This window comes from Equus asinus, chromosome 22, assembly GCF_041296235.1.
Source record: "Equus asinus isolate D_3611 breed Donkey chromosome 22, EquAss-T2T_v2, whole genome shotgun sequence".
Taxonomy (NCBI): Eukaryota; Metazoa; Chordata; class Mammalia; order Perissodactyla; family Equidae; genus Equus; species Equus asinus.
The window spans coordinates 35,790,582-35,807,296 of NC_091811.1; the positions used below are offsets into that span (position 1 = coordinate 35,790,582).

Below are 16,715 nucleotides of genomic sequence, written 5' to 3' on the forward strand. Positions count from 1 at the left end.
ACCTGTTTTGAAAAATTGACAACTTGAATACAAATGTTTTATGATATTTCTCCAAACTTGGAAACAACTCTTTCTCTGTATCATAAATACTTCATTGAACTCAGAATTCATCTGAGAGATGAGGCAGCTGGCAAGCAGCCGAGGGCCTGTGATCCTTGCTTTTGTTGTGCCTTAAGATTTTCTCAGCATCAAATTCAATCTGCTTCTGATACATACTTAAATATTTATCTGTCTTGTAATGAGAGTGATTGGTATTCAGAGTCTAAATGCTAAATGAAAATTTTATAGTATTTTGTCCTTATTTCTACTATAAGAAATAACGGAGAGTTTATTAATTAGAGAAAATTTCTGCTGTAACAAAAAACCCCAGAATTTCTGTGCCTTAACACAGTAAAACTTTAGCTATATTATTTTCAGAGTATGGACTGACTGAGCAAAACTGCAGAGGTTTCTAAAAAATATATAGTGAAGCAGCTTGTAGACTAGCTTCTTGGGTTTAAGTTCACATATTTGCCTCATGGGGGCACTATATCTATCTATCTGTCTATCTATCTATCTATCTATCTATCTATCTATCTATCTATCTATATATTCTTGCTGAGGGAGTATTGAGTTTTCCTGATTAGGTAAAATTACTTTCAGAAAACCATCAAAATATAAAAATATGGGGGTTAGCCTGGTGCTGTAGTGGTTAAGTTTGTGCACTATGCTTCGGTGGCCCAGGGTTTGGATCCTGGGTGTGGACCTACACACCGCTCATCAAGCCATGCTCTGGTGGCATCGCACATAAAATAGAGGAAGATTGGCACGGCTGTTAGCTAAGCAACAATATTCCTCAAGCAAAAGAGGAAGATTGGCAACAGATGTTAGCTCAGGGCCAATCTTCTTCCCACACACACAAAAACAATAAAAAATAAAAGTAAAAATATGTACATGAGTTGGCAATCTGCGAATATGTATGACAGCTAACATTTCCTGACTCAGTGCTACTAATCAGTCAAATCAAATTAGAAAAGAGCTAAAGACAGAACATAATTTGATAAAAGATGTTGAGTGTATCTAATAGTATAGAAAGAAATAACTTTCTACTCTGATATTTGACTACCTGAACAGGTTGTATTTAGGTGGTGGAAATAGAACACATTCTCAAATTATAAGAATAACTAAAAGTGACATCATGATTGAAACTCGTAATTGGCATGAAGTGGTTAAACTGCCCAGCAGGAGTGCACTGTGTCTTTGATCACTGTGCATCCCAGGCTTTCTGAGACATTCCTAGTTTTAAATATTCTAGCTTATTTCTCCCATAAACTATCCCAGAAATGCCATTATTTCAGAGTTCAAACTGCTTCTCAAATCTGTGTATGAAACAGAAAGCCATTGACAGATCATCTGTCCCAAGTTATAGTCAAGAAAATGCATTTGCTTTTACAATATCCTAAACCAGAAATATGAAAAGAATGTATTTCTGCCCTCAAGGAGCTTAGAATGTAACATACAGCTAACGAAAGATTAGAGAGGAGGGGGAGGAAATGAAGGCGTCTGAGGAGGTTCTCTGATTCACACTGCTTTGGTGCCTCGTGTCATTTAAAGTACGAAAGACTGAGAATTTTGTTCCCAATTCTTGTGATCTTATTCCCATTTCTCCATCAACTGTGGCCAGAGCTAGCATTTAACAGAAACAAATTGATTGGGGCCGCGGCCCAAAGTGGAATGGGCTCTTCCTAAGGAACCGTGTTTCATATAGTTTGCCCAACCAAATCAGTTTTCAAGCACATTTTTTGCTAAACCCTAGTTTTAGTATTTAACACTTCTTTCTCTTTTCCTGAAGTCCCTCCAAAGTAGGGGACCTGCTTGTTTATCTTTCATACACCATCGCTTTGCCTAAAGTAGGTATTCATTAAATCATAGTTTCCAGGACACTGCTGCCCGGTAGAACTTTCTGCAAGGAGAGAAACATTCTCTATCTGTGCTGTCCGGTATGGTAGCCACTAGCCACGTGTAGCAATTGAGTAACTGAAATGTGGCTAGTATAACTGAGAAAATGAATTTTTAATTAAAATTTAAATGTGGCTAGTGGCTATTGAGAAGACAGCACAATTCTAGAAGCTGACTGATTGGTATCTCAGACTTAAAATGGCAAAACCCAAGCTCTGTGTCCCAACTACTGCCCAGCCTCAAATTTCCTCCTTCTAATCTCAGCAAATGAAAACTTTTTTTTTTCAATTGATTAGATCTAAAACCTTTGTATGATCTTTGATTCTTTTCTTGCTCTAATTCCTTACAACCAATCTATCAACAAATCCTACCTGTACTACTTCAATATACATCCAGAATCTTGTTGCTTCTCTCAACAACCACTCTTAGCACCTCCATGTAAGCCGTCATTTCTCACTTAGATTTTTGTAGTGGCCTTCCAACTCATCTCCCTGCGTCGTTCTGGGCCCCTCTAGCCTGGTTCCAACAGATTTCTTTTAAAGTAATACTTTTAAAATATGTTGCATCATATCACTCCTCTTCTCAAAACCCCTCAGTGGTTTCCTGACTCAGAAAATTCCTAAGTCCATACAGTGGTCTTCAGGGCCCTAAATGAATCCCTATTTTACCCCTTCACTGTTCTGACCTCATTTCCTAGCACTCGGTTTTGATTGTCCCCTCTTAAACATCCCAAACTCTCTGTTCTTCTCTCTGCTGAGAATACTCTGCACCCACATAGCTTCAAAATTCACTCCTTTGGATCTCTGCTTAAATGTCATCTTATCACAGAGCCCTCCCTGAGCACATGGCCATGCGCACTGCACGCACACTCATACTCCCTACCTGCCATACTCTGTTTTTCTCTATAGCACTTACTCCACCTGACAATATTACATATAGGCCACAATTTTATCCACATTTTGAAATCTAAAAAGTTTTAAAAGCCTAAAGTTTTTCACACTTCCTTTGTTAGCCATACCTGACATGGCTTGAACTCATTTGGTGGTAAAAACTGATCTGATTTGTTGCAAGGCTGTTCTTAATCTATATTTATTCCATTTGGTATGAACTTTGATACATTTTACTTTGAAATTTTAATATGTTTGATTACAGACCTCCCGGATAGCACTCTGCTACCTTTCTAAAATCCAAAAAATTCTGAATTTTCAGCATATCTGACCTTCAAGTTATTGGATAATGGATGGTAGACCTACATTCATTTATTTGTATATTGTCTGTTGCCTGCCACTATTTTGTTATTGCTTATTCTGTCTTGTCTAGCATGTGGTACACAGTAATACACATTTGTGAATAAATGGATGAATTTTTAAAAATGTTTTCCTGTTAATTACATACTGAACTAGGGGACCACCTAATGTCCCATCCATCTCTAAAATTATATGATCCTTTAGAAAATAAGGGAAAGAATTTATTTTATATTGTCACATGTAACTCTTAATTTCATGTATAAATTATCAATTTTAAAAGTTTACAGATTGATGGATTTTCTGCCTGTTTACAAAGTAATACTATTCATTGTAGACTGTTTTGTAATTGAGAAAATCACAGAAAGTCAGAGAATCACTCACGATCCTACCTCCTAGAAGTAAACACTATAAGCAATGCTTTCTCTGTACCTATAGATGAGCTTAAAAAAAAAACTTCACTCTTCATAATCCTTCATAATTGTAAAATCTCATTTTTTATTTACTGGATTACAGATTAAATTTTCCACATCAGTTAATTCTCACAACAATCTTATGAGGAAGGCACTGTTATTATCCCTACTTTACAGATGATCAAGCTGAGGCACAGAGCTGTGAAATAACTTGCCTAAGCTCATATAGCTAGTAAGGAGGGTACTGGGATTCAAATCAGTAGCCTGATTCAAGAACCCTGCTCTTAACTACTATTACACTGTCTTCTTTATACCCCCTATAATATCAATGGACAACTGTTAGAAAATAAGACTACTGATTGAATTACATTGAAACAAGAAATAAAAATCCTCAGTAGTGGGGCCGGCCCCACGGCTGAGTGGTTAAGTTCGCGCACTCTGCTTTGGCAGACCAGGGTTCACCAGTTCGGATCCTGGGCACGGACATGGCACTGCTCATCAGGCCATGCTGAGGCAGTGTCCCACATAGCACAACCAGAAGGACCTGCAACTAGAATATACAACTATATATATATATATATATGGTAAGAGTTATCTTAATAGCTACACAGAGGACTTGTAGAAAATTCACTGATAAATTTGCAGAATAGCTGTATATCATTGGGGAATTGCTTTAAATTCTTTAAGCTTTGATTTCTTCACTGATAAGTTGAGAATCATAATACCTATACTGCTTAACTCACAGAACAAATTAAGATTATGTATATTATATATATTGTATGCTTGTATGTTATGTATATTTATATTTATAAAAGCATCAAAAGCATTTAACAGACTATAAAATGATACAATGTAAGTTCTGTTACAGAAATCAGTATTTGTTGTAAGAATTCTAAGTCATCATGGAAAGGATTAGTTATGTTCACTAGAGTCTGCATGAGACTCAAAATGGTTATAGCTCAAGGAGCAAAGCTTCTGTTATTGGAAAAGTTCAGTGGGGTAGGATAGTTTATTCTCCATAGATAAAGAATAACTTCAGTGTTACTGGCATTCCTTCCAATATGTCCAGAAACAGGATATGTAAGCACTGAATTTCTAAGTGATTAATACCTGCTCTCTCTCACATTCTTTTGAACAATGTACAGTAGCCATCAATGTCAGTTAAAACTAAAACTTAAAAAGAGGGTTGATGATCAAGGTGTTTAATAGAATCTATATCCCCAGGGCCTGACACTATTTCTGACAAATATTTGGTGTTCAGTATATATTTGTTGAATAAATAAGATATGACTTTTAAATCATGATTTGTTTGTTGGCTCTAAGGAGCAATTTACTCAAATTGTGAAAAAATGGTTGCAATACAAAAATGGTTGAGGGGCCAGCCCCATGGCCAAGTAGTTAAGTTTGCGCACTCCACTTTGGCGGCCCAGGGTTTCGCCAGTTCACGTCCTGGGCGCGGACATGGCACTGCTCATCAGGCCATGCTGAGGCGGCATCCCACATGCCACAACTAGAAGGACCCACAACTAAAAATACACAACTATGTACCGGGGGGACTTTGGGAAGAAAAAGAAAAAATAAAATCTTAAAATGGTTGAAATAAGGGCATAATGTTTCTGGGTGACCCATATTTGAGTTTTGGTGTATGTTTTCAAAAACTTCATATTACTTCATAGTCATATATTACACTTTAAGTGAGAGTAATCTGTTATCCTCTTTCCTTTTAATTTGTGTCAGTCATCCAATGAGATTCCACTAATACATTGAAATCTCTTTGTGCCATTTTCCTTATTACATGAAGTTATTGATTCTTGGAATTACAGTCAATTGCTTCAGCTATTCAAAAGTATAGTCAGTATTTTATTTACCATCACTTAATGTGGCACACAGGCCGACATAGCCAAAACAGCTTAAACTATAGATTCCATAGAGAGAGAGAGATTCTTTTTAATTAGTTTTAAGGCTACATCAACATAGTATGCAAGGTAAAACCAAATACATTTAATAAAATGCACTAACAGGAATTTTGCAGTATCTATATAATTTTGAATCTATATAAATAGACAGGATCTGTAGGGCCTTGCCAAGTGTAGGTATTAAAAACAATGATTATGGGATTTGATTCTTATATAAACTATCTAAAACCCAATTCCTATAATAAAATCAAAGCTATTAATTCATTTACCTTTGTAAAAAAGCTTTTTTTATTGCTGGATAGAAATTTTTTTCTTTTTGCCTAATTGCACTCTAAATAGGCATTATTTAACAAAAAGGGAAAACTAGCAGTAAAAGCAATTCTAAATAATCTTCTACCAAGACATTCTCATAGGTCAGCAGTACCCAATTCTTTCCATTAAGAATTGGAAAAATCAGTTTTATATTTAATTATGACTAAATTAGGGGCTTTAAAAATTTTAATTTAGCTCATATAATGTAATGATTCCGTTTTCTTTTCCTAGATGCTTCATTGGCCTGATAGAAGTAGAGCAGGCTCTTCTGACCTGCTCTCACCCTTCATGTTACTGATGAGGAACAGGAGTCCAGATAGCAGGAGTGAGGTCCTAAAAGTAGTTGATAAGCAGCCGAGCCAAGAACAAGAACAAAGAGTGCCGGGATCTCTGAGGCACTGTGTACACACGGAGCAGTGGTAGCCTTACACATTTGTCATGTGGTTTTTCTTGGGGTAATTACAGTAATTTTTAACCTGAAAATTATTAGAAACATTTTTTATTCCAAGAAGCCAATCCAATGTGCTAAGGCTTTCTTTTTCATTCCCCTTGTTTGCCTAAGTATTTTGATAACAGTAACAACTAATATTTGTATAGCACTTTCCATTTTTCCAAAACATTTTTATATTTTACATCTCACTTGACTCTCACAACATTGTCATGTAAGACAGTACTACTCTCACCCTATAGATGAGGAAACTGAAGCTAAAGGAAATTTAATAATATGTGCCAATCATGTAGATCAATGGCAGAGGCAGATCTGAACAGACCTTCCGTCTCCAGGACCCTTGTTCTTTCCGCTCTGTCCAGCTTCACATAGTTGGGAGTTGCTGAAAGTCACTTAAGGATTTTTTTAAAGCCAGATTTTTGTCATCTCACATCACTATTTAAAGAGGTCTCTGTCAGCCCTTTTATTACGTGAATAACAGTGTTTTAAGTTAATCATGGCCCCCACGTACTGAATGCCTGCTGTGGGCCAGGCAGTGTGGCAGGTGCTTATTACACCTGACTCGGACTCTCGGAGGCTGTGAGGTATTGCGCTATCCCCATTTTAGAAGTGAAGTCATGCTCCTTTCCAGTAAGTAATTTACCTGGGATTAAAACTCCAGTCTGTTTGCCTCCAGCTCTAGCTTTTCAGCTGCACCCAAGATTCAGGTTTCCTTAAAGGAGAACATACACATATGCTTGTTAGAGCAATATCATTCTTCATGTGCTGCTTCTGAATTGCATACATCAGTGTTCGTATTTACATATCCAGATCTCCATTTATTGACCCAGTAATTGAGAACCTGCTACTGTTGGCTCAGAAGCTTATGAGATTAAACAAAAGGCAGGGAAGATAAATCAATAGGTGTATATACCAGTATTATAATTGCTACATGGCAGGGTCAGGTTTTTTCTTTTGTAATAATATCAAGTCTGACACTTTTTTATTGAAGTATAATTGATATATAACATTATATTAGTTTCAAGTGTCTAATGGACACTTTTTTTTAAGATTTTATTTTTCCTTTTTCTCCCCAAAGCACCCCCCGGTACATAGTTGTATATTCTTAGTTGTGGGTCCTTGTAGTTGTGGCATGTGGGATGCCACCTCAGCATGGCTTGATGAGTGGTACCATGTCCGCGCCCAGGATTTGAACTGGCGAAACCCTGGGTTGCCACAGCGGAGTGCGTGAAACCACTCGGCCACAGGGCCAGCCCCTCTAATGGACACTTTTAACAAAATGAATATAATCCCTCTGACCCACCCACCTTAAATGGAAATATTTAGGAGCTGTGTTCAAGCTAATGACATTGTATTGTCTTCTGAAACTTTATCTTCCATAATTACTAATTAGGTTCAGTGTAGTTTTTTATTTAAATGCGACTTTATTCTGTTTTTGTTTTTTAAAAATTTTTTAGAAGAATCTTAGAAGCTATTACTACTGAACAAGACTTCTCTTTAGGTCCCTCTTTTCATATGAAATTATTTAAGAATTATTTTCATTGAGGTAATTTTTTATTTGCCACAAGTGTGCAGGAAGAAACCGGCTATGTGAGCTATGGGTCTGCCAAGCCCTCATGGGGAAACAAAGGAAAGACCTGTCTAGCCACCTGTTAGCCGAGTAGTAGGTTCTCCCCTGGCTCCCTTCAGAAGGATAAGTGGAGGCTTCAACCTTCCCAAGTCCTGATGTGCAAAGAAAGCAGAGAGATTTACAAAACAAAAGTTTATTCAAGTTTTGAAGTTCTACCTAGTTCCTGAGACCAGGCCCTCTTGGCTTCCAGTGGAGCATTCTAGAGTCCTCTTTTGTTCCAGCTGGAAGTCTTGCCCCACACAAGAAGGTCGAGGCAACCAGGCATTTCACAAGAGTGTAAGATTCTCACTGAGGTTTAAAGTATAAAGTTGAATTTCTAAGCAAGTCTGAAGAGTGTATGCAATTCACATCCTGTAATTTTATGCTGTTACATATCTTAAGGAGTTCGGTATCCTCAAGTGAAAGTTTTAAAGGCAGCATGGACTGAACTTTGATGCTAATCAAGAAGAAAGTTATCAAATAGCATCTTCAGTTGCATTATTTGAGCTATTGCGTTATCCCATTTTGACAATTCATTCTTATCTTTTTCATCTAGGTCGAACTGGAAGGTACACTCTTATAGAAAAATGGAGAGATACTGAAAGACACTTAGCACCTCATGAAAATCCTATCATATCCTTAAACAAATGGGGGCAGTATGCTAGTGATGTACAGCTAATTTTACGTCGAACGGGGCCATCTCTCAGTGAGCGACCCACTTCAGATAGTGTGGCTCGAATTCCTGAAAGAACTTTATACAGGCAGAGTTTGCCTCCCTTAGCTAAACTGAGGCCTCAGATTGACAAATCCATCAAAAGGAGAGAACCTAAAAGGAAATCATTAACATTTACAGGAGGTGCCAAAGGATTAATGGACATTTTTGGGAAAGGTAAAGAAACTGAATTTAAGCAAAAGGTGCTGAATAACTGCAAAACAACAGCAGATGAGTTAAAGAAGCTGATCCGTTTGCAGACAGAAAAGCTTCAGTCCATTGAGAAAGAGCTAGAATCAAATGAAATAGAAATACGATTTTGGGAGCAAAAATATAGCTCTAACCTTGAAGAGGAAATTGTCCGCCTGGAGCAAAAGATCAAAAGAAATGATGTAGAAATTGAAGAGGAAGAATTTTGGGAAAATGAATTACAGATTGAACAGGAAAATGAAAAACAGCTGAAGGATCAACTTCAAGAGATAAGACAGAAAATAACAGAATGTGAGAGCAAATTAAAGGACTATTTGGCTCAGATCCAGACTATGGAAAGTGGTCTCGAAGCAGAAAAATTGCAACGAGAAGTTCAGGAGGCACAAGTCAACGAAGAAGAGGTTAAAGGGAAGATTGGTAAGGTCAAAGGAGAAATTGACATTCAAGGCCAGCAGAGCCTGAGGCTGGAAAATGGTATTAAAGCTGTGGAAAGATCTCTTGGACAAGCCACCAAACGATTACAGGTAAGAACGCTTTTATAAAAAGAATGTTTCATCTATATAAATGAATCATCTTTAATGATTAGCTATTTTCTCTTACATTTAAAGTTAGAAGCCTACCTTTGTTTATAAGTTTCTTAGAATTTCTGTGACTTATGACAAAGTTAAGTTGTGGGACCAAATCAAAGATGAGAGCTGAAGCCACACTGACCCTTGCTCCATGGAAGGAGCTTTCTTGCTATGGTGGTTGTAGCATTCCATAGTTGGACACAGGAGAATAGAATCTCAAAGCTGGAGTGGACACTAAGGATGAGATAGCGAGTCTGACCTTCTCCTGTCAGAGGTAGGGAACTGAAGCCAAAGGAGCTTGCCAAGGATCGCGTGGCTAGTTGGCTGCTTATCTATCACTTCTCCATTGTCGCTAACCTCCTCTTCTTTCCTAAGATGTAAATAGTCCCCCACCCTCCTCCCCTCTCCACGTGACCCTCCTGTGCCTTCCTGAGAGGGGAACAAAGTTTCCTCTCTGACTTTCCCTCTCTCGTTCATGTACAAGAACATCTGTATTTCTCCACTTAGACCCCCATCACTCAACTTATTTCTTGGATACCTATTCTTGAAAAGACAGTGGAGTCATGTTGTAGGAGTTGCAAAACGGTGTCAGTCTCTAACAGATGAAATGAGAAAGATACACAATTGATTGTAATATGACTACTTTAATTTAAATTAATTAAAATTAAATATTTAATAATGCTGTTTTAAAAGATTAAACAAACTTAACATTCTGTTTTAGTCACCTTTGGCTACATTTCACGTGCTCGACAGCACGAGCGTCTAGTGGCTCCTGTATTGGACAGTGCTGGTTTAGAAGCTTGCTGTTCAAAGTGTGATCCCTGCAGCTTCAGAGCACCCTGTATTGTAACAGGCTCTCCACAAAGCGCCTGTGCTCTGTGAAGTTGGGAAGAGCTGCTTTAGAATACGAACAGTTCCACAAACAGAAAGCAGAGGTTTCAGGAGGAACTGATGTGACTGTCACCAGCTGCAGTGAGAGGGAAAACTACCACTAAAAGTTTGAAAATCAGGCATTTCTCATGCAGTAGAAGGTTATTAAGCCCCGATTTGAGAGTATTTTACTATTTGGATTCATTTTGACACTTAAAAAAGGATTTAATTGGAAATCGTGTTGTATTTGATATTACTTTCAGGAAACACTCATTCATGACGATCATTACTAGCAAATCTCACTCCCCAATGAAAAGTGTCTGACAATCAGACTACTAACAGATCTCTATGTAACCCCGGCACTCAAGGTACATACTTAAGGTACATAGAGAAAACAAGCACTGGTTTCTGTTCTCTCTTCCTTCTCCCTGCCCAGCCCTTCAGACACACCCAGCCTGGGTGCGGTCTTGCCCTCTTTCTTAGTGCAGTGAAGGAAAGAGAAGATGATCCTTTTCAACAATAGAATGCCTCGCTTGCATTTGGAGCTTTCTGGCTGCCCAAACTTGATCTCCTTTCTCTAGTGCTCTTCAGTTCTCAGACCTGTCTTTGTCAGGGATCTAAGAACCCCAGAGTGGGACTTGCGGGAATCTTGCTTTCCTTCTGCTATAATATAAATCTCAGTGACAGATCCCTTGAAAACTTAAACAGTTTACAAAAAATAAGAACTCAGAACTCATGGAACAAATGACTGCGACTTTTGCAGCCAGCTATGAGATGTATAATAAGGAAATTTAATTGTGAACAGCTTAGCAAGATTGCTGTAAACACTGGGATGGATGGAAACCAATATTTTGTTGATGAAAGTTTATAGGCGTACCTTTATTTTGTCAGGTGCATAGTCTCTTCCTAACAGAAGAAAACATCACATTTAAGAGGACAGATGAAGAAGCTATTGTCCTTTATTTGCTTATTTTCTGGCCCATTCCACAGAGTGAAAGTGACCTGTTTAGGCCATCATATTGATATAGAGCAGACTTGTTAAATGTGTTCTTGTGAAACCAGGTATCCCACGTGCATCCCTTGTAGCAGATGGGCTGTCACCAGGATGTCTTTAGCTGGCCAACAGTGAATCCTCAAATTAAAAAAAAATTAACTTCCATCTAGGACAAAGAACAAGAACTGGAGCAGTTGACTAAAGAGCTGCGGCAAGTCAATCTCCAGCAGTTCATCCAGCAGACAGGGACAAAGGTGACTGTTTTGCCAGCAGAGCCCATTGAAGTAGAAGCCTCACATGCAGACATAGAAAGGGGTAAGATGCTGAGAAATCTGGTTTTTTTACTTTATTCTCATTGGTTAACTTTGAATAAACTGCTTGTGTTCAAATAAAGTGTTATGCTACCATTCAAACCTAATTCTTGGGCCACTTAAGAAAATTTTTGATGTACTTCCTCTTTCTACAGAAAATGAGTAATATTTAGGTTATTTCCTTAGATGGGCATGTAATCACCAAATCTCCTATCATTAGTTTTAAACTGCTTCTTTATAAAACTTTTTCCTGGAGTATGTATGAGTCATAGTCTGTTCACTGTTTTGGCTTGTCTCTGTCCCTGGTGCCCCATCTTCCTCTCCTGAAAGTCTTTATTATTAATTTGTGCCGATATTTAAGACACTCCTCAATCTGTGTACACATATGGTCTGAACAACCAAGAAAGACAAGCAAAGTGCTCAGCTTTTTAAGAAGATCATTAACTGTTCAAATCACTGAAAACTGTTTTATCAGCTGAGAGGGTCAAGCAGAGTCAGCCTTCTCTCACCCCAGGACCCATGGGGATTGCAATTGTACTGTATGTGATTTGGTTCTTTAGGGCAGGAAAAGTTCCAGTGTTTCATATTGCTAAGTAATTCAAGTTGATGAGTCCATCGAATGACTTTCTCTGTTTCCTGTCTAGAGGCACCATTCCAGTCCGGGTCCCTGAAGCGGCCTGGTTCATCTCGGCAGCTCCCCAGTAATCTTCGTATTCTACAGAATCCTATCTCATCTGGTTTTAATCCTGAAGGCATATATGTATAACATTATCTGTCTTTAGGGGAGAGACCCACTAAAGGTACCAAGGACAGTAAAAATTCCTTCTTTGATTTGTGCCAATGATGAACAGAGGATATATTTCACAAGCCACCCTATCTTTTTTCTGTCCTAAATTGCATACCACTTGGAGCCATACCCTGTGCACTGATGCTAAAGAACAAAGAAACTGTGTTTTCACACATCAACAGTGTTGACCTTTTTGTCCAGCAGCTGTAATGCAAAGCCTTCATTTTTATTTGTAGCATTTTGAGAGCATTAGGGAAGTATTATACTGTGTGTATACATAAATAAAACCGTGACTTCAGAGTGAAGAGAAATATGTGACTGGCTTAGTTTAATTTATTCCATGTAATCGATTAATGTGTGAATGTTGATGTTTTAATAGTTTTTATTAATACTTATCCTGTGACTGAATTACATTACATACTGTGTGATTATGACTTTGTGTGCATGTTGCCAGGCTCCATCCGTGTGTTGCTGATTTACAACTACACAAGTGTCATAGGGTGCTCCGCCATCAAAACTCACTCCAAAAGAACCCACTTGTATTTATTTTGTGAACCTGTCCTAGCCATTGCTTAATTAGGTGAAATGATTAAGGTTTTATTTTTAATTTGGAGTTTAATCTTTTCTTTACAATATTTCCAGTATATGAATGACCACATACCAGAACAGAAGTATTTTCATGAGGTAAATTGTGTGTTTAAAAGGTTTGCAGTGCTTCAGACACTGTTGAACAAAAATGTAATTCTGGAATATCTATTCACACAGGCGTGGGGTTTGCTGATACATTATGTGTTTTGTTTCTCCCTTCCTTCTCATTTTAATCTTATGGATCCTCAGAGTTGCCATAATACATAAGTTAGAGATATCTGAGGACCAGGTTGGTCTACTTCAGGAAGGTTACCTTAAGTAGTATATTTTTAAAATAATCCACTTCATATGTATAGTGTATTGGTGTAAGCATCCATGGGTAAGTTATTGCTTGCACATAATTTACTCTGTACATTATGGACTACTGCGATTTCTCCAATGACTTAGAGAGAAAGTAGATTGGAGTTTGTTACTTTTTACCAAGGAAGTAAAGTTAATTCACTGTTTGTTTTCATTTTGAACTTTTACAGGACATTAATCTCCATTTGTACATATATTTTCTTATTTATAAAACCAAAAATGAGTCAGTACCCCTCCCATGAGTAGTGACTTAACTAAGATTCATTCACAAGTAATATCTAGACAGATGTGGTCAAATACCTCTTAGCCATTTTTACATTCCCTCTGATCAAACTTTGGTACAATATAATTAAGACTTTAATCTGAAATTTATTGTAGTTTTTAATTCTGAGGAAAATACATTCTCCGTATTATTTACATGCAACAAAGTAAAAGTGGATTAGTATATTAATGCCATGGTAACAATAAAAAGATGTAAGTTGTGTCTTATGCATGAGGGCAACTTTGGATGTTTTAACACATATGACTTATTTTTGGTTTAGTGAATGCTGAGAATGCTGCTATATTTAGGTTTCCAATGAAAAATTGTAAGAATGGCTATGAAAATATATAGAAGCTTCTAGAGAACTGAAAGTAATAATGCAGAGTTGCCTTTTCTAGTCCAGCTAAATGGCAGACCTCAACTAAACATATTATTTTCTTTGGGTTTTTGGAGTTATCGAGTTGACCTTGCCATTATACTATTTTGCAAATAACTTGAGAAATAAATGAGTCTTACCTAAATAACCACAACCTATACACATTTGCTCTCAATTTATAATAGTTCTTTCCTATTTACATATGTTTAAAAATTAGGAGAAAAAATCAAAATAATTTGTAGATTTTGTGACAATAATGATGTATGTAAGCCCAGGATATGCCTTATTTTTAAAGTGTTCCATCCTATACTGAGTCATTTTGTTATTATTGTTCAGGGAAATTAAGATCTTATTCACAAAGAAAAACATTTTTATAAATTGACTACATTCTATTTAAATCAAAATGTTAAACTGAAGATATATTAAACTTCACAGTTTTTAATTGCAAAGATGCCTCTGCGTGCCATGAAAAACGCAAAGTCAATATCCAACTTAATTGTTGTAAATTATTATCAGCATTAACCTAATAACTTTAAAGAAAGACTGGTAGCATTCTGACAACTTCATTTGAATTTTCAAGCTGCCGGGTAATTTTTGCAGACCCAGTTACAGATAGAAATACTATTTCCTAGATGAGCAGAGTATATAAATGTGAATTTAGTGAATACATTGAGCAGCTGTACTTTTTAATTGCTTAGATTACTTTTGGAAGTACATCTCTAAGAAATATTTTCTAAGTCTCTTTTTAAAATAGAGGAAAGAAAATGCATTTCCCTAGAACATCTTAAGAATATTTTAGTCTGTTCCTGATCATTTTTATCAATTGTGAATACAGATGAATTAGATGAAGTGCCACATCTTTGGATGCATTTCAGAGGAGGGAGCGGGCAACATTATACAAAAATACCAAATATAAAATTTTGCATCTGGGGGAATATTCAGGTTCTAAATACTAAATTAGATTACAAGTTTTTTTTAATTACTATACTGCAAGTTCTTTTATTGTGATTTTCTACAAGTATTAAAAAGAAGATAATTCTTTTTCCTTACCAAGGAATAATTTGAAATAGTGTTGGTCTGTTTGACCCTTTTGAGTGTCTGTCACCCTCAGAGAATGATCCATAGTGGGTTGCCTCAGTCCTTTTGCTGTTACGAGATATTTTGGTGGTTAGCATTTTTTTTGTCCTGATGCACAGGGAATTTATGTCTGAGACGTTGGGTGGTATTAATAGGAGTTAGCCATCTAATTCCCTCAGCCATCACTGACCCAAGCATCATTTCCCATAGTTCAAATTAATCATAAACTAGAGCTAAAACAAGACTAATGCCATAAAAATAGAGAACTTATGGTATGAAATGTGCGTTTTAACAGTGTTTAAGAAGAACAAATAAGCATTTGCTTCCAGGGCATAAGTAAATTTTATACTTGCATTAAAAGAAAATTTTCTTTGTGAATAAGAGCAAAACGGTCTTTAGAGAAAAGAAACTTCATTTAAAGCCATTTCCGTGAACATCTTTCCAAGTTACAACTGTAATAATGGATTGAGGAATTAATATGGAAAAGGCAGAAACTCTTGATTTCAGGTGTGCAAAGGGCGTGGGCAGATGAGCAGTTAATTCCCTGTGTGCATTGCCTTGAAAACTGGGCCTTAATTTATATGTAAATAACAATGCTGTGTTCACATCCCTCTTCCACCTAAAGTTATCTTTATTAGTCTATATTGTATTAAAATTTAGCTCCTAAGTATTACTTTTATATTATGTCCCTTTTTTTAAGTTGCATGTTTATAACTATTTGCTACAGTATTTTTAAGTTTTGGGTGAAGGCCATCAGCTGTATGGAGAAGACAAAACAATCACTATTTATTCAGTATTGCTGCTTTACTTTTCCAGAATAAGCTTTCGATGCCAGGACAGTGACTGCTTGAAAGCTGCAGGAGCTCTATTCCAATGCATTTTATATATTTTTAGAAACCAAATAAATGCAGATAACTATTTAGTATACTAATTATATTAAACCAGCAGAAATATAAAGGCAATAAAGTATATACATATATATATATGGGGGGGAAGGGAAAGATTAAAAAATAGGTTTACAGCCAGACGTGGTGATAGCCCTAAATGTATTTCTCAATCTGTCTTTCTTTATTGACGCAAGGAGAATTTGAGTTGCTGCAGCTTTAAACAGAAAATTGCCATGTTCACTACTTGTGAACACATAAATATGCTTTTAGTACTGCTTTGCTTATGTACAAATAAATATCTGTAATCTGTATTATATGTAATTATTCTTTTGTCTTTCATTTCAAAATGTATATTTTCTGATTATTATCATGAGCTGTAAAACAAAGGTATCTGATATTCTCCCAAATAATAAATTTTCAGGATTCACTGGGGCATTACAAATGCTGGTTTGTTTCTTACGTATTTAATCTTTTAAAATATAATTTTATTTCCTTTAAAAGATGCCAAAGAGAAAAGGTCTGCATATCATTGACACAAAATTACATTTTTCTAAAAGTAATGTTAGTTATTAAAACTAAAGAATTATCTATTGCTGAAAAGGTAGCTGTTTCACCAAGTGAAACTGAATCGAGAAACTAATATCCCTCCCTTCATTTCAAAAGTAAAAGAAAACTTTACGTCTAAATGAAGCTCTGTAATCCCAGATCTCCTTAAGACCATAAGTGAGAGGAACAGAACTAAGAATTCAGGAGCCGCCACATGCCAGCTAGGTATGAACAGGAAGTTCATTCAGAGCTTCTCCCAGATCACATACATAACAAATAGCTCACA

At 36.6% G+C, this 16,715-nt stretch overlaps 1 protein-coding gene across 7 annotated transcripts in view; it reads left to right on the forward strand.

Annotated features, from left to right (window-relative positions):
* RASSF8 (Ras association domain family member 8) overlaps positions 1-16,325 on the forward strand; it is a 118,721-nt gene extending 102,396 nt beyond the window's left edge. For all 7 annotated transcript variants that reach the window (XM_070494984.1, XM_070494985.1, XM_044775244.2 and 4 more), the window contains 3 exons: positions 8,437-9,326; positions 11,406-11,550; positions 12,191-16,325. In XM_070494984.1, coding sequence (XP_070351085.1) covers positions 8,437-9,326; positions 11,406-11,550; positions 12,191-12,312 — 1,157 coding nt within the window. In that variant the 3' untranslated portion in view covers positions 12,313-16,325. The remainder of the gene's footprint in view (positions 1-8,436; positions 9,327-11,405; positions 11,551-12,190) is intronic.
* Positions 16,326-16,715: the final 390 nt, after the last annotated feature.